A 19109-nucleotide genomic window follows, 5' to 3' on the forward strand; every position below is an offset into this window, starting at 1 on the left:
TAACAAGAAGCAATGTTTTGTTGTTTTTTAAACAGACCTCTTTAACACTTTTTTGACAAAAAATGAATAAATAAATGAATAAAATTGCCGTGCCATCTTTCCAATGCTACAATAAATTTCCAGTGATTGGACCTTTTGCTATTCTTTTTTAAATCAGAGATATATCACCGAGGAGCTAAGCACCCAAAGGCAGCATGAGAGCCGGTTACGGTTTGTTTTTATTTTTAGGTTTTAATTTATCCCAGTAACGTGTTCTGCTGCTGTTTTTGGTTCCCATTCTCAAGTCAAGTTGACAGTACATCATATACGATATTTTATACTTATATATATTATTATATAGGTTTGCGTCGAACACGCGCGTAAATGACGCAATAACCAACTCAAACCGCCCTCCTCTGTCATAATCCAAAATGGCAGCCACCATTGGGAGACTACTCAGGACCTCTGTAAGTGCAACTTCATACAACACAGTATCAAATTCATTATCGGCACTGTTTTGCCTTAGTAAGGCACTTTATTAATCAGTAATTAACGAGTCTCGATAGCGGGTATTGATGAATAATTTGCATGCGCACTGAGCCGCTGTCATGTCGGTAGTGTCGCACATTTGAACCGGCGGACCAGCTGACACTGTGGTACCAACCTCTGGTCCGCGGCCGCTGTTTGAGACCAGTGTGTTTTACAAGAAATACTCAAATAATACGTAATACTTTCAGTTTATTTTTACTTTGAAGGGCTTTGTTATAAACTTTATGTAAACCAACAACTGTCTTTGTTCACATCAAAAACTCTGTATTTTACTTTACTTTTAACATTGTTGTCATCATCTCATGCTTTATTTGATTTATTTATTTTTTAATTTAATTTAATTTAAAGTGGTCCGTGTCACAGTGGCATTATTACTGCCCCATACATAGACATTATTCGCATTGTGACGTGCCATAGCAGGAAAAGCACAGGTGTAATCAATCACACTAATTAAAGGTGTCTCTGTTGTACTGTCGTGGCAGTTAGCGAGAACACTTAAACTTAATATTTGTCTTCATTTTTGTGTTTTGTGACGAGTTTGTCTGTTTTCATGTTGAAGAAACAAATGACTTCAACTGTATTTTTATACTTAACATGTAAACATGCTTAACATATTGAATTTGAATGTAATGCTGGCTGTGACCCATCCAAAAGAAATGCAGCCATCAATAATCTTATTAATCACATCAGTGCCTTTTCTGCTATAACATTTCAAAATGTCTTCTGTGATAAATGTATGTATGTGTGTAGCATGTTTTTTGTCGTAACTACAACTGCATGAAACACAACAGCAGCTTAAAGATATAGAATTTAATATATTCAGTATGAGCATAACGGCCATCTATAGGCTTATTTTGCATTTTGAATTATTAACTCACCCGTCGTGGCAAAATATTCAGCAGAAAACACTCAAGAGAAACCTGTGATTTTGAAGTCTATGAAATCCACATCAGACCTGCTGAAACATGTTGTGTAGGTTCAGACACAGCTCACTTATGCTTGTTTTTATTCCTGTCAGTGGCAGCAGTTTGCTCTCTCTCAGCAGGTATTGTGCCCTGGCAGCTGGAGTAAAACACCTGCTGGGAAATCACTGTTCGTGGTGTAACTGACTTTTGAACCGTAGAGAGCAGTGCAGCATCACTTTTATCGGAACTGCCCTTTCAACATGTTTTTAAATAAAAAGATATGACTTCTCATAACTGAGGGTGGCGCAGTTTGGCAAGTCAGGACTGCAGATGTCAAACCAACACAGTGTCATAGATTTCCACCTGTTCTGCAAATATTTAGGAACCTTTTTGGACTGCACTCTTGAGTTTTACAGTCAACACACAATGCATTTTTTAAAAAGCATAATTTGCAGTGTTGTATCTAATCAAGAAATTGGAGTCATATGATATAAGCAAGAGCATTTTAGAGATTGTTCACAGAAGTCTTGTGGAAACAGTTTTAACTTTTAATATGTGCACATGGTGTAGGGCGCCTGGAGTCTAAGAAACAGACTGACCTCGATTACAAGCACTGCCAGTAAAATAATTAGGAAAGAGCGGAAACAACTGGAGTGTGTAAACAGACTGCAGGTGAAACAGAAAGCTCGACAAATTGTGTCTGATCCCGTTCGTCCCCTTTTTAAAGAATTCACAAACCCTCAGAAAGACGCTGTACTACACACTGATATGAATTAATAGTATACAGTGACAAAATCATGCGTCACTGTTATAAGAGCCCCACATTTTTACTACGTTTTAGTCTCCAGTCAGGACACAAACATGGCTGGTATGAACTTATAAAAAATAAGTGTCAAGTTGCTAATTTACCATTTGTGTATTGTTAATATATTGAACTGATGTCTTTTCCCAGGCAAGAGTTGCAGCCGCTGGACTGAACGTCACAGCAGCTTGTCAGCGTGGAGGCTCCGGGGCTGTGAGAGCTCTCACCGCTCCTGCTCTTCAGAGAGCCTGTTTCTCCACCAGTGAGTACAAAACTCAGATCACAGCTGTCAAATAATATCACGTTTCCCTTATTGATATATATCACAATGAGGCAAATACACGTAATATCAAATTAAGTATTCAAATTGATGCTTAGTGCAGTGAACTGATCAGACAAAATGCTTCATGTACAAAACTTTTTTGTTAGTTTATAATCAGATTTTGGAACAATTTAGACCAGTGGTTCCCAACCTTTTCCAACTCATGTCCCACTTTAAAATCTCAAAAAAGTTGGCAGCTAACATTTGACCCCGTAACGATACAGAGACCAAATAATACATTCTCAGTCGTTTCTATTTGAATGATAACAAGGAAACATTCAGGACTGAGATAGCAACAAGGTAGAAGTTCCTATCATTGGCTTATGACAGTGACAGAACTTAATACAAGAAATAAAAAACAACAAAAGGAGTTTTTCAACATTTTTAATATCTTTAAAGATAATTTTGTTTAAACAAATATTTTAAAACACACATATTTTCACCAAAATTGTTCTGTTTTGTAAATGATTTGTCGCCCCACTTGCAGTACCTTTGCTGCCCACAGGTTGGGAACCACAGATTTAGACGACAGAATTCAGTATAAAGGTGACTTGTTATGATCATATCATTAAATCTACCATAAGTTGTCTGCAGTTCACACTGATGATGATGTTTTGTGGAGGTACTGTATACTGTGTCAAGTGGGTCTCAAACTGATTGCATGTCTTTGCAAGTAGCTCCTGTTAGTAAGTATTAAACTAACATGCTGGACATGTTGTTGAGATCATTGTTTTCAGCACACTCCGACATGTTCCATACACGTTATCTTGACTGAAGATGTATAGGGGTCATATATAGATGACTGGGATCATCAGTTTGCTGAATCTGTGCTCCAAACTGCAGGAATCACCTTGGTTTCACTAAGCAAATAGCATGTATGAATAAATTGTGCTTGACTTTTCTATCAGGCTCTTGCAGATGGGCCCCCGCTGTCACTCAGCCCGCTCCTGCTTTTAAGGGCACAGCTGTCCACAATGGGGAGTTTAAGGAGATGAGCCTCGCTGATTTCAAGGGCAAATACCTGGTCCTGTTCTTCTACCCTCTGGATTTGTGAGTACTGGTCGTGACTCTCAGACGTGCACCAAGAGATGACGTGAATAACACGTTGACTTTGTTCAGCTCTAATTTAAATGTGCATTAATGTAATGTAATGTATGTACGTTTTAAGTACCTCTACTGATGATCATCTTGTGCTTCTTGACTGAATGAAAGTATTTCAGACTCATCTCATCAATCCTCTGCAGATGTACTGTGGTTATTTGTGACTGTGCTATCGCATGACTTCTCTCTGTGTCTGCAGCACCTTCGTTTGCCCAACAGAGATCATCTCATTCAGCGACAAGGCCAGCGAGTTCCACGACGTCAACTGTGAGGTGGTGGGTGTGTCTGTGGACTCCCACTTTACCCACCTGGCATGGATCAACACTCCACGCAAGGTACACTTCCTCCCTCAATGATTAGTCAGTAACAGACACGTGGTGCAAGGTTCAACTCACTGCTGTTTTCGTTCCGGCTTTGAAGTGACAAACCTTTAGTAAATGCGTGGTTGGTCTGTTGTCTTCTCAGTGCTGTCTAATGCACTAAAGTAAATACATGCTGTGTTGTCAGACTGGAGGTCTGGGCCACATCCACATCCCCCTGCTCTCAGACCTCAACAAGCAGATCTCCAGAGACTATGGGGTGCTGCTGGAGGGTCCGGGCATCGCACTGAGGTAGGTTCATGATGTGATCTCTCAGTCCGCAGCCGCCATTAAACCAACACAGAAATGTTTGCCAAGAATTCAACATAACTTAGAATTTAATTTCCAATATAATGTACAGGTATAGCTGTTTAATGTTATTAGAGCAGACTAACCAGCAGAGATGTTGGCAGGTGTGATAAGAACCCTGAAGGACTTGTCATGTAACCACAGCTACTGTTGCTACCACCATCACTGCTGCTGTCATTTCTTAGGTGGCTAACATCACTTCTATCTGTCACCTAAGCCCATTAGACACTTTTGGTCCTTGTTCTGATAATGTTTGCTGCAGGACCATTTGATTTTTTTCAAAAACCGTTCATTGTGGTTTTTATTGAATTTTATTTGCCAACTCAGTCTGTGTTCAGTCCAGATGTTCTCCAGGAAAGAGAAATATGTTTGCTATATTTAACAGAACAGCTGTTACAAACAGCATTAGGTGAACTTCCACAGTGGTGGTGTAACATTCATACTCTCACGCCCACAGCTGCAGTACTGTATAAGGATTTTATTAAAGCCTCAGTAGAAGTCAGAGAAAACACTCATTCTGCAGATTTATGAGCCCAGTTGAACTTTAGAAGATCAGGTTGTTTGTATGTTTACAGAGTGATCGTAGATGAACTGAAGGACATGGGAAACACGATTCAGCCTCAAGTTGCTGCTATTTATTTCAGTATCTGTTATGTTTGCTACCGTTACCTGTTACTGTTTCTGTACTGATGTAGTATTTCTTGATTTTCTTTCTTTTCTGATTGTCTGCATGATGTTTTTGCCTCCGCGCCAGCGCCAGAGGCGTATTGTTTTTGGGTTTTCTGTCGGTCCATACATACATATGTACGTTGGTATGTCCGTCCCATTCCTGTGGACACGATATCTCAGATGAAGGAACTTCTTCAAATTTTGTCCAAATGTCCACTTGGACTCAAGGACGAAGTGATTTGATTTTAGTGGTCAAAGGTCAAGGTCACAATGGCCTCAGCAAACATTTCTTAGCCATTACTCAAGACTTCACACAATAATTATAGCAAGACTTCACACAGATATTTTATATGACAGGGATGTAACCTGACACTACACAGCTGTGAGGAGGTAATTATAGTTTTGTCTTTTGTTTAGATTTTTTTAATGTTCTGTACAGAACAGTGTAACTGTTGTTGAGAAAGACGCTTGACAATGTTTTTATTACTGTCCTTCAGGGGCCTGTTCATCATTGATCCAAACGGTGTGGTGAAGCACATGAGTGTGAACGACCTGCCAGTGGGCCGTTGTGTAGAAGAGACTCTTCGTCTGGTTAAGGCGTTCCAGTTTGTGGAGACTCATGGTGAGGTGTGTCCGGCCAGCTGGACCCCCGAGTCCCCGACGGTGAGTTCACTCAACCTCTGTTGGATTCAGCCCCAAAGTATAAATGTTCCTGTTAGCACCTTTCTCTGTGCATTTCACATTGTGCTTTAATTTCAGTTTGTCACACTAATTATTCACTGTGTGTGTGTAAGTGTAAGAAATGCAATGTAGAGAAATGTGCTTCAGGTTCATCAGTTTTCTGTGAGTCAGAGTGGAGACCTGTTCTTCAGCTGAAGTTCATCTTGTAACCGTTTGTTTTTCAGATCAAACCGACCCCAGAAGGATCCAAGGAATACTTTGAAAAGGTCAACTGACAAAGTTCACAATGCTTCCAGCTAAAACAGCACAAACCTAAAAATAAATGAAACACTCTTAGTCCATTAAAATTGTATTTACTCATACACTGCTCAATAAATGTATTCTTCATAAACAACTCTGTTTTATGAGCAAGATTGTGGTGGAGCTCATATTTTAAGCAGGGGTTCAGGCTAATTGACCCGACACATCACTTTTATTCATGGCTGGTATTTTCTTGAGTGATTAACTGAATCACCTCAGCTTCCCCTCGAGACTCTGCATAAAACAGCGATGTTACGTTGGCAGCTCTTTGGCATGAAGGGAACAGAGTCGCACTTAATGAAAGCCGTTCTTTTTATCATTGGGCACAAATATCAGTGCACCGACTTATTATTGCAGATAATCCTGAGCAAGAGCCAAATGGGGAAACTATAACACATGGCAGACCAATGGTATAACTTCATCACTCAGTCACTGTTGTGGTCCAGCCAAAAAGGAAAAAGAACAATGATCTGAGAAATGAGCAGAGCCCTAACGCCCAGCTCATTCCCTATCAAACACACACTGAACTGTACCACTGTATGGTCTGGTGACTGTAATACAGTGTGAACTTATTAAACCAGTTTAAAAATATTTACCCTCAAAGTCCAAACCACACTTAATAACCCCTGTACATAAACATGTTTATTTTCTCTTTTTACAGCAAGTTAATATGCAGGTTCAAAATGTCTAAACAGACATTGGTACACAACATGAGGTGCCAAAATCAACTTCAGTGGGGGAGAACTGGAAGTTAGAAAAAAAAGGCATTGCCACTTCTCATACAAGTAGGGTACGTACTGTATTTACACAAAATGGAAAAAAGCATTTGAAACACTCCGCAGCACTGTGGTTATGAAAACATCTAGTTTTAAGTGTACATAAACTTCACTTTGTACAGTGTTTGCAGAAACAAAGCAATTTGCCTCATTCCTTCTGACATTCACAAATGATGTTTCAGGTTAGGCAACAGAAAGAACATGAAGGGAAAATGGCTTACCAGGAGATGTAGAGCCTTTTAAAGCTTTAAATAATATATGAAATCAAAAATAAGAAGAGTGTCCATAAGCAGGCCTACTGATCATCAAAAATGTACCTCTACATTTTGAGACTGAGAAGATGCTTACAATCGGAGAGAGAGAAAAAAAAAAAAGACAGCGCTGACTGAAGTGAAAACTTGATCAGATGGTTTGGTGAAAACTTCATGCAATTTCAGGCAAGATGTAACAGCGCCACCAGCCCCACCCCAAGCACCAAACAAAGAAAAAAAAAACCTTTTTGTTTTTAACTGAATGATTCATTTAAAAAAAACACCCTGTAGTAAATCTGTACAACGAAAATACATTTGGGATCTACATCTAAAGGTACATTATTAAGGTTATATACACTCCCCCCCATCCATATATTATCTTTACAAGTAGACTTCATTCAAACCCAAACATTAAGAAAACATAAGACTAAACGGGAAATGGGGTCACATCAAACATCCATTTAAAAATCGGGTCTTACTGCACCTCAACCACTGATCAGTCCTTCTGTTCTCATCTGCACAGTAAACTACAGCAGGACTAAAATCATCAACTGGATGGATTGCTACTGTAACAGGGAATTAAGAATCGTCAAAATGGGGGAATGATTCTCGAGTGACAACAGATTTCTAAATCATTTTGCAGTGGAAGTAGATCTGAACAAACTACTGTGTAGTAACGATAATTCGATTGACTTCAAGAATACAAAATAGAAATCAAGTCAGAACACGGGCACAAACCCAACTCTCCAATATTCTGACACAATAGAACGAAAGGCTTTCAATACACTTAGGCCTCTTCACTGAAGAGAGCTACACTATGCCATCAATAAACATTTATGTTCTCTGGTCTCAGGTGGGACTGGGTTGGAAAAGAGAAGCCATGTCAGCCTTAAACATCTGCCCCAACGTTTGTTTGAAAGCAACTGATAAAAACAGAACCTTGTGTTTGATATCTCTCCCGCAGATTCGCTCTTGTTCACTTTGAGTTGCGGCATTGAAATTCATTCAGAAAAATGGAAAAAACTACATTGTACAAAGTGAGATTCTCACAATCTCTTTGCAAGAAAGAAAAGTAATAAAGAATGACTTGTGCCCGCCGTCGTAGGCAAATCCATTAATATCCCTGTGTTGCTGATTCGCGCCTTAGTCAATTTTCACATTTGTGTAGATCTTCCTCACGAAGGCACTTGTTCCCATGTATCCGACGGCACCTGGAAGACAAATGTGTTGTGAGTTTCTTTTAGGTTGACCGGCAACTCACGCACTGCTCTCACTCTGCAGATAAATCCATCACAGGACAAAACGATTACTGGTGAAAGAATTCACTGAGGGTGGGCAGAGCAAAGCACATCCTACATCTACACAATGAGCAGTCACACATCCAACAAACCCAGAGGGGAGGTACTGCCGATTAGAGAGAGCTCCACAAAAGGAGCTTTAAGATACATCGGTGACAGTCTTGGCTTATCATTCTTCAAGATGAGGAATGAGTTTGGCTTGCAGCTAATGAGGAAAAGCCTATATAACTGCAGTTAAAGCTGAAGAGCTGATGTGGAAAAAGACTTGCAGGCTGAAGAACCACTTGTGTGGACATAATCGAGTGATTCAAGACAATCTGTTGCATCCAAAAGTTTTTTGGTATTTAGAATTTGCATCCAGGTCTGTTGCAGGGTTTATGGACAGAGCATTTGTCTTTCTCCACATGAGAAAAAACACTTGATTGACTTGTTTGACTGTGACTCAGGAGATAGAGTCAGCCGCTCACTGCTGTCTGTGTGTCAATGGGTAAATGAGCAACCTGTGAGGTGCTTTGTATAAAATACAGTCATCTACCACTGCCTCAATCTGAGTTAATTTGAAATTTAAATATGTAACAATAAATCCTAAAGAAACTCAAATTACTGCCTTGCAGTCGTCCAGCTCCACCAACAAGTCAAGTTGCAGTTTACAGCCATGTCTGTGCAGACTCATAATACATGTAGTGAAGACTTTGAAGGAATTAATGAAAAGGTATTAAGTGCATTTGCAGAACATTATGGTGTCACAGTGAAGTTGACCTCTAACCTTTTGGATTTACCCTATGAGACATTTGTGTGAAATTTTGACAAATTCTTGACAAAAATGGTTATATGATTTCAGTGACCTGGATTCATCCTGGATAAACTGATTAGAATCTATTGGTCAAAAGGTCAAAAGTCAAGGCAAAACAAAACATTTATGGCCATAACTCAAGAATTCATACGCCAATTATAACAAAATATACTTAATACCTTTTATTAGATAACTTCAAAGTCTTCACAACATATAGCTCCATCTTTGAGAAGATGATGTTTGTTTCACAAAGTGGTTTTTACCTTTGGGTATTCAGAGCTGGACTCTTCACTACGTATATATGCAAGTCTGGACAGACATGGAACTTGACCGTGTCACAGCATGATGCTGCTCTAATGACACAACGCTGTATTACACCGGAATTATTATTTATTAATATTTTCTACATTGTTTTGGGTGACTACTAACATTTACATTTGTTATGTTTTCCTCTGCTGGATTGAGCATGAATGAACCCTGCCCATATACTGAGCTGAACAGGAAGCTCTGCATAGCATTAAGGTCGATCATGCAAATGGTCAAATCTCACTGCTGCGCATCTCTTCATGGACAGATAGCGCTCCTCATGCTGAAACAGGTATGTGCACTCATAGGATAAGAATATTCAAATGTCTTTACAATCAGGCTCAGCCGTTACCTCTCAGAGATACTAATCACACTGGATGATTGCCAAAATATCTTTCACATTATTTCATCACTGAAAAATCTAATCAACAGATGGATTTGTGGCAGTGTACTCATGTCTCTTGTTCTGCAACAGACTCTGCAATTAAAACTTTTTGATTAAATCTAGAGTTTATTAAAGCCAAATTCTGCAAATATTACTTCTCCAAGAGTTTCTTTAGTTCAGCTCAGTACTACAGTATTTAATCAACCAGGACCGTGACTCACCACACATGATTCCGAGGGCAGTGCTGAACACGGCCATGTAACCAAAGTAGAAAGACGTCTGGAACAGCCCGTACATCCTGAAGCACATGAGCATAAAACAACATGTCAGAAATGTATCTGACTCTTCGGATGTATCAATTTCAAATTGTTTCTCCCTGTATTGGGAGACTATTCCATGTGTGTGTGGTTTAAGAAGACTGAAAACTCACTTAGTTTTGAAGAAGTAGTAGTAAAAGGAGTACATGTAAACATAAACAGCAGTGGATGCAGCGGAGAGGAAGCTTGTCCATTGCCTGGAAAAGAGGGACAAGCAAAAAACTACAGTCAGTACCAGTTTACAGCTCTATCAGTAACTCTCAGCTGTTTATGGCAGGTGAGCACAAGGTTTGCAACAAACTTTAAATGGTTTAAAATGCTGAAAGATTATTTTCTGGAATTTAACTCATGACTGTTATTTGCAAAATCTGTATGGAACAAGTTGTCATTGTATTGGGCAACACACTCACCATCTGTAATCCTCAGCGTTGAGCAGGAAGTACGTACACACGATGGTGACACACACAGTCACGATGCACAGGATAACCAGGACCAGCATCATGAAGCCGTACACATAGTAGATTTTGTAGGCCCAGAAAGATGTGAAGATGAAGTACCTGAAGAGTGAGGACAGTGAACACATCACCGAGGCTGCAGAGATCAGCTAACAACGTACATATACATCAGTATCACCGCACACACTTACATTTCAATGAAAATGGAGCCGAACGGAAGGATTCCTCCGAGGCAGACGATGACAGCGGGCTCCATGAACCTGAGCAATCGCAAGATTCAGCATGTCAATATGACTTTATACATTCAAGTGTTTACATCAGACTCCCCCCTTCAGGGTACAGATACATGACTCATTGTGTTATGTGAGGGAAAAAAGAAAAGACAGACGGAGTGGAAATTCAAGCTAATTCTGACAGTGGCCTTAAGTCACGTCTACCATTTCCTGCTGGCAGCTGGCCACAGTACTTGGCAGAAGGTTGTAAATGTTAATACACTCACAGATTATTTCTTTGCTATTTGTCATTACTCAAAGAGTTTGTGCAGAGAGCAAAAAACAACATTCTCTGCTTCAGACCTGACATGTCACACTTGAACACAGGTCCTACAAACACTGTGGATTCATTTCTCTCCCTCGCTGCCCACTGATCAGTCATTACACTTCCCTCTAGAGCAATAAATACAGTGTAAGCCGTAATGTTTGAATGGAAAATTATTACTTAATCAATAGGCTTCAAGCATTTTGACACATTTGTTTATGTAATTTACTTATCTTGCAAAAATCCAACAAATGTGCTGATTATTTGCCTTTTTTTGTTTCATATTATTGTAAATTGTAGAATTTGCAGAATATGTGTTACATATGAAGAAAAGTATGTTTTGATTATTATGATTTTTTGTACACTGTGAATGGACCACAAGACTTTCAACTGTCCAAACTGACCCGTCTGTGTTGGACCACACCTACCATTTTTTCTCAGGGATGGGTCGCGGCACAGCGTTCACTCGGCAGGGGAAGTTTGGCTGCCCTGACAGATTCCTCCCCAAAATTGTTCCCACGAGGTTTAGCGGCAGAATGACAAAGAAGCAAATACAGCAAACAGCAACCTGTAGAAAAGACAAACAAAAATTATTAATATTCAGCTGGGAGGTCTGTGTTTACAGCCAACATCTCGTGTGTTTTCAGATCCCCCACCGTTTACTCAACTGTCCTTCCAATGAGTCCCAGGAATGTTTTACTATCAGCTCAATGTCTTTTAATTAACTGCTGAAACTGTTTTGAGTGGTGCTGGATCTCTTGATTCCCAGATTATCATCGTTAATGCTCAAAGAGCATTAACAATAGGTACACATGCCAAAAACGGCAACCCTCTCCAAATTTGTGGGATAACAAATGCTGACAGGTTCATGGTTTTCATTAGATGACCTTCAGGTTTGGCCAGAACAAATTAAAACTGCCCCACACATATCTGGCAGCTGGTGACTCAGAGGTGCTCATAACTGTGGTTTTTAGGAGGTGTTGCTGTGTCAAACCCACCATGGTACCAAATGGGATGGCTCTGGAGGCGTGGTAGTAGATAGCGATGAAGTTAATGAAGAAGGCAGTCCCGCACACCATGGCTGGGATCATGAAGGCCCCAATGAACATTTGTTTAATCCATCTTCTGCCTGTATTATTGAAACAAATCAAACAGTGTGATGTGAGAAATGCAGTCTGGATCAAGCCAATAGTCCGTGTCCAGGAAATCAGTCAGATAGAATATGATGCATGGACGTTTTTTTATTACCTCCTTGTTTTGCATACAGACTTCCTCCAAAGTAGCCATTGACTGGGGAGGTAGCAGCGTACACAAAAATGGCTGTGCTCAGCATGGATCCTCTCCTGCAGAGAAAAAAATGGAAGTGAGGTCCCCTCCTCCATCAATTACTGGACCTTGTTCATCTTGAAAATGGTGTTTCACATTTCTTATGTTTGCTCTGACTCACAACTAATTTTATGTTTTTAACCTAAATTTCAATAGAGCTTGAATTTTAGTCGACATAACCCAAAGAAAAACACACTGACACACACATACTTCTATCTTTGTGATGAAACTCGTTCACACAATGCATTCCCTAGTCCCTAACCCTGACCCTTGCTGTGAACAAGTGCTCATGGATGCATTATAATAGATGTATTATAATACATCTGAGAGAGAGAGAGAGAGAGAGAGAGAGAGAGAGAGAGAGAGAGAGAGAGAGAGAGAGAGAGAGAGAGAGAGAGAGAGAGAGAGAGAGAGAGAGAGAGAGAGAGAGAGAGAGAGAGAGAGAGAGAGAGCTCACAGCTCAACAAAGAAGGTTTTACTCATTTAAAATGGTAAAATATTTTCAGTTCATTATGAAACTGTGGCGGGACTAATTAGACTGTGGCAGAGTACGTCAGTTGAGTATGTGGTTCTTCAGTGTGGCCCAGGACACATTTAAGTCACACTAATACAAGAATGTGGGCCACGCTACCTTCAGATGTGGTCTGAGTGATTGGATCTCAAATATGTCCTCAAAGTGTCTTGGGTGCATTCACACCAGATGTTAATACTAGGTTTGAACAGAGCCTGCCACCCATATCCACCCACCCACACATACATACATACACACACAGACACACGCTTGCTTCCTTCATGAAAGCATTACCTTCCTTTCTTTCCTCTAAGGACCCATCTATTCTGTGGTATTCCAATTTGTACTGAAATAATCCTTCTTAACAATGATTTGTAACTTTCTCATATTTTATCCAAACATTGACATGAGGTTAGCATAAAAACTGAATCCTCCTAAATCTGATTATTGAGTGAATCTGAAATGTGGAAAATCAAACTCAACATTATATTTTTCTTGATCGTCATCATGTTTGTTTTTCTGCTAAATTTTAACCTTGGCGTCAGGCAAAATAATAATTCAGGAGATAAAATATCTGACCCATCCCGGTATATAACATGAAGTTAAAAGTTAGAAGTCAGTTGGCTGCCTGTTACTCACTCTGTGTACAGATCCTCTACCATAGCCACGATGATGACGATGAGGGAGACGGAGAAGATCTGGCAGCCAGACCCAATGAGTGAAGAGAAGATCAATGGGTGGCTTGATGGCCGAAACACGTCGCCATGTACCTGCTTCCACCCATATTCATCCCCCAGGTCTCTGTCCTGTTGGTACACAGTAACAGAATGTGAATATGAGAAGGAAAAAAAGATCAAATGAAAGATAAAAATCTAGGAAAACAATGACGACAAAACCTGGAAAATGAATTCTGCATTAACCAAATGACAGTGTGTTCACGAACAAACTGCTGAGTCAACAAAAACTTACCATGTCATCCATTTCCTCCTCTTTGCTGTATCTGGCATAATCCTTTCTTAGTGTTCTCATCAGAATCATTGACACCAGACCGACCAAGAAAATGACCATCATGAAGGAGTTGAAGATGGAGAACCAGTGAATCTGAAAAAAACAAACAAACAAACAAAAAAAATGATAAAATTAATAATTAGTACAAGTTAGGAAACAAACTTTTTACGACAACAGCAATAGTTAAAGAATCAGCCGCAAGTTACCAGGTGAGTTATATCACACCTAAAACGGAACAAGGCTCGACTCGTAGCTTCTGAAAGGTCATACACACGTGTTACAACATGCCAGTGGTGTTTCTTTGGCTGACATGATGAAGCACAAATCTTCTGAAAACTCACCCTGTGCTGGAAGAAGGATGGGTCGAGGTACTTGTCGAATCTGTCCTCAAACTTCACATCTGACTTCTTCCACTTCACCTGTGATGGGAAAAATGTATTTAGACTAATATAATGACTATTTTTTATTCAACAGTCTATTCATAGAGATTCGTGTTACAAACATAAAATGGGTTTTAACCTGTAAAAAGGACCATTCAGTACTCACAGAATAAGACATTGCAATTCTTGTGTTTGGCACAAGTCTGACTTTCCCCTCGCTGGTCAGATTTACATCAACAATTCTGTTGCCATTGAAGCCAATCTCCAGTTTCTTGTATGTCCACAGGTAATGATCTTCTCCGTTTTCATCTGCCTCACCAACAATACCTTAAAAAATGCATTGAGTTAGAGATCTGGTACTTCTGACCACAGCAATGGTCACATAGGCAGGTATAAACAATGAGCCTTTGGTTTCATGAAATAAATAATCAAAATAAATAATCAGGATGGGTAAATGCCAAATAAAAGGTCGCTTACTACACTGCTCATTAACTTTCTAACAGCATCATCTGCATTCATCCATTATATTCAGCTTTAAGGCCTCAAGTTCTTGTCAAAGTTTGTCCCTGTGGGCCACGGTAAGCAATCTCTTACTCTGAGCAAAACAGTTTGCAAAACAATCACTCTGAATAAACTCCCAACTGACTGCCCATTATTCTAGCTCTTACAAAAAAAAAAAAACTGAAAATGTATCCCTCTATTTCTTCACTAAATGATTACTTGACAAAATTATATTAATACAGAAATTTAAAGTTATTCTCTTGTGGCAGTGCATACAGCAGACAGTGTGAAGCCACTAAAAAACAAGTAGCTAATGAGAAGGTTTTCCACAAAACCATTAATATGCCTTTGCCTCTCCTACTGAATATCACACTATATCTTGTTATGGGATTGGTAACAGGTGGGGTAACACACCTGTGTAAAGCATTTGCGGTGGCATACGCTCAGTTGGCAGTTTATTAGGAATACCTTGCTGCAACTAATGGAGTCTAAAACAACAGTACTGCAATAAATTCTCCCTTCATAAAGGTCATAATATTCAGTTTTCATTTAATGTGTTTTAGAGAGGTGTGGATTCAACTTTATGGTCATTTTGGGAGCTACAGTTTGTGGTGTTGTTGAACTGTGTTTCTATTATTTTGTCCACTCCATTTATGTCAACGAGGGCACGCTAAATAACAGAAACACCCCTCTTTAGAATTCAGTATTATTCAACAAACCACCATATATTAGTCTTGGTAGGTAATGGGTTTTTTTTCTAGTTTACCAGCCCCAAGCAGGTGAATCAAGACTGTAGTAAATGGTACTGCAAGTGTGTTGTGGTCAGAAAGCGTTGAACTAGAGATCTGTCGTTACTGAGCTCCAGGTTTTATGTCAATAAGCCCAACTAAACACGTCACTGCCTCGTACACGAAGCGCACTGGTTCAGTTATCACACGACAACCCGGACATGAGGTCAAAGTCTAAATGTATTTATTGTCATTAAGGCATGAGCAGGTAATATAACAACAAAGAGAACTGTCTGACAAAATGCAAGTGCCCCACCCACTGCCTACAACATAAGTTTACAAAGTTGTGTTTGAGCAACTGTAGGAGTGGCACCGTTGTACAAACTGCCACCAAGTGTGTGAGAGATCACATTCACAACTTGTTAGAGTGATAGCCGTAAGAAGAGTCTAATGACAGTGACTCATTCATATCCTGCTTAGCCTTGAACAACAGAGGAGCACCTCACTGTCAAGGTTGGTATCAGAAGCTCTTCTACACATGTGACTGTATCAATACTGTAAGTTGTAAGGGTGTAATTAGTCACAAAATAGAGGGTTTGATTACAATGTCAACCTGATGTTGTGTATCAATACATTTTCAATAGAGCAGAGATAAGGAGGTCCTTAAAGTGTATATCAGAAATACATTTTAAAGTTATTCTAAGATTTAATTTTATAAACATGACATTCATGATTTTATAATTGAAAAGTAGTTTTCTCTGATCCATTTAAAGTGGTTTCTCAGCAGTATATAACACAGTGCATATGATACAATACAATATAACAAGAGCCAGATGAGGTGACAGAAACTGAAGATAGCTGCTCATCAACCAGAACACTGCATAGTTCGACTGACTCTGAACAAAAACCATGCAGATTCACCACACGTACTGACTTGAGTGGCTTTCAGTAAGCCATCTGATATATGATATATGTGTGTGTATTGTTCCACCCCTAGTAGGTTGGCCAAGTATGAACGGACACACCCACCTTCGAAGAAGAACTAAAGGTTTAACTTCTCCAATATTAAATCAACTGATACACAACCTTGATACACAAGATGCCATTATCAATGCAAACATTTGGAATCGGACAATTAGCTAATAAGCAAATATGTAACTCAAGCAGAAGGGAAGATAAAGATAGACATAGGCAGAGGAAGAAAATATGACAGTAATAACTATATCACAGGACAACTCACAAAACACCTTTGTTTTTAAAAAAGTAAATGAAGCATCTCTTACCCCAGATGGGCAGGTCATCTATGTACATTTGGTACCAGTAGTGATTCTTTATGGCATAGACAAAGGCATCCCGCTTGGCTTTGTCCAGGTCAATTTCACAGTAAGTTGCCTGCATGACTTCGTCTACGTGAATTAAAAAGACAACATCATCATTGTTAGATATGATAAAATGATGTGTGCAGGAGAAGACATTCAGCCATTCATATGTGCTCAACCGGTGAAAGTCAGTGTAGATTACCTTTGAACTTTATGTCTAGGCCGCTGAATTCCAGCTCCACTCCCTGCAGAGCTTCTCCAAGTGTTTCATGGTAATGACTGATAGTCTTCTTGGAGCCCGCGCAGAAGGGCAAAGAGAAGTACTTGTATGTCTCCTGTCGGTTGTGGTAAGGCCCCACTGTGTTCATCCATAAAACTACCTCCTCCTTTTCTGTGTACTGCAAAGGAAGAGCAAGGACTCTTATTGTGAATTGCAGGAATGCAAAACCAGTTCTGCTAGTCCTGCTGGTTTCATATTATGGTATTTGATCATTTAAAAGAAATGCCTTGAATAATAAATAAAAATCACTACATTTTCACACCCACATTAGTTACAACACAGCCACAGCAACATTTGATAAAGACAAAGACGACTTGTTGGAAGTAACATTATCATCATATTTCCACTAAAACTGACAGGAGCGTTATTGCATTCAAAGTCATGCAAACAAATGAACATGCAACAGTCTTGATTATCACTGCATCAATATAACACTAAAAAAAGTCATGTACGTAAGCTGCAGCTATGTTTGCAGTTAAAGAAGTTAACTTCAATGCTATCACGTTATCCGTTGCAGCTAATTCAACAGCTATCACGTATAAGACAGCTGGACTGTGTGGACAACACAATGTCAACCAACTTATGAACTCGTTAACTAACTGTATCTGGGGTGTCTGGCTCTCACAAAAGCGAAGGAGACATAAGAAACACCGCGAGGCCCTGACGTTTAACCGGTGTTTCGGCATAATGTTACGTTGGCTGTTAAAACCACCATCGTATTCATGATTTCGGGGGAAATTGTTTTACATGATTTCCATAAGGCTACAATGTTTACGTGTTCGTTATGCTACTGGATTTGAATCTGTTAAACTAACTAACGATAGCCAGCCTAACTTCAGTGCAGTTTCCGCCGGTGCTCAAGGAAAGCTTGTGAAGACCAGTGTTGAAGACGTGCTAAGTAGCTAGCAGGCAAACGTTAGCCATAAGCACTTAGGCCGATAAGTGATGACAAGTTAGCTAGCTAATTGAACACCACTATGTTTGAAAGCTCACGGAGTGTCGATAAATAACCCGACAGGCCAAGTCTGGCACTGTGTCATGTATGTAATTCTGTCTTCTCGTGTGCAGCTAGCCGCCGCAGCTACAGTTAGCAGGTTACACAGAGCACAAACGTCCATTATTTTCAAGGCTCCCCCTTTTCAATCGGCCTCTCAAAGGCTGTCTTACCGTGTGTTCATGTTCATCTGCGTCGACAGGTAATAAGGAGCCCACTATAGCGAGAAACGCCGCCGCTGCCACCTTCCACCTGGAAGATCCCATTATTTTTGGAGAAAGTATGCAGAAAGATTTGGGATGTTAGCTTTGCAGGGCTATCCCACCTTCTTCCTGGTTGTATGACAGAGGCAATTTTTAGGGATGCTCTCGTACGCATATGGCGTAAGCGCTTCATGACCGCTCACCGTACGCACATAGGATTGGCTGAATCGAGTCACGTGGCTCAAAGCCTCCAGTCAGCGTGGAAAGCGGTGAATCAAACGGCGAATAAAGAAACTGTGTCGGCGCATCGTCCGCAACCTTCAGCCACGTCATCCGACTGCCAAGACTGGAGCTTCACCTCAGCTCTGACAGAGCTGGTGCATGAAACATGATCCCCGCGCAACACAAACGGGTCTATTCACTTTCTGATGAGTCTCCGAATGAGGACAAAGTTGTCTGAGCAATATGGCACTTCTCATGCATTGACGTGTAGTTTAAAGCATTCACAACAACCCCAGCCTTTCATTTTCTGAGTATTGCCATTTTATGTTACCCGGAGGATAATGCCTACAACTTATACCGCTTGTTAAGACCTAATTTTAACATATCTCTCCTATTGCCAGAAACATTAAGGCTTCAGTTTGTGACCCATTAACAAAGTTGTTTGTACACCCTTTATCAGAACCATAACTCATATAATAAAAATGGCGCATGCTCTTTTGAAGACAATGCAGTAGTCTTTGAGGATATCAGTCTATAAAAAGT

At 39.9% G+C, this 19109-nt stretch overlaps 2 protein-coding genes across 2 annotated transcripts; one reads left to right on the forward strand and one right to left on the reverse strand.

Annotated features, from left to right (window-relative positions):
• Positions 1-294: 294 nt before the first annotated feature.
• prdx3 (peroxiredoxin 3) lies at positions 295-6070 on the forward strand. Its single transcript, XM_056394995.1, has 7 exons — positions 295-446; positions 2386-2497; positions 3466-3607; positions 3858-3993; positions 4166-4269; positions 5493-5658; positions 5901-6070. The coding sequence occupies exons 1-7, from the start codon at positions 411-413 to the stop codon at positions 5949-5951; spliced, it is 747 nt and encodes a 248-aa protein (XP_056250970.1). The 5' UTR covers positions 295-410; the 3' UTR covers positions 5952-6070.
• Positions 6071-6600: 530 nt separating this feature from the next.
• tm9sf3 (transmembrane 9 superfamily member 3) lies at positions 6601-18501 on the reverse strand. Its single transcript, XM_056394992.1, has 15 exons — positions 18315-18501; positions 17070-17265; positions 16832-16954; positions 14486-14646; positions 14281-14358; positions 13901-14032; positions 13571-13737; positions 12343-12437; positions 12093-12223; positions 11523-11662; positions 10749-10817; positions 10513-10659; positions 10216-10299; positions 10007-10083; positions 6601-8214 (listed from the first exon to the last, which is right to left on the reverse strand). Exons 1-15 carry the CDS (start codon positions 18405-18407, stop codon positions 8147-8149), a joined length of 1761 nt encoding a protein of 586 aa, XP_056250967.1. The 5' UTR covers positions 18408-18501; the 3' UTR covers positions 6601-8146.
• Between the last annotated feature and the right edge of the window lie 608 nt (positions 18502-19109).

This window comes from Seriola aureovittata, chromosome 14, assembly GCF_021018895.1.
Source record: "Seriola aureovittata isolate HTS-2021-v1 ecotype China chromosome 14, ASM2101889v1, whole genome shotgun sequence".
NCBI lineage: Eukaryota > Metazoa > Chordata > Actinopteri > Carangiformes > Carangidae > Seriola > Seriola aureovittata.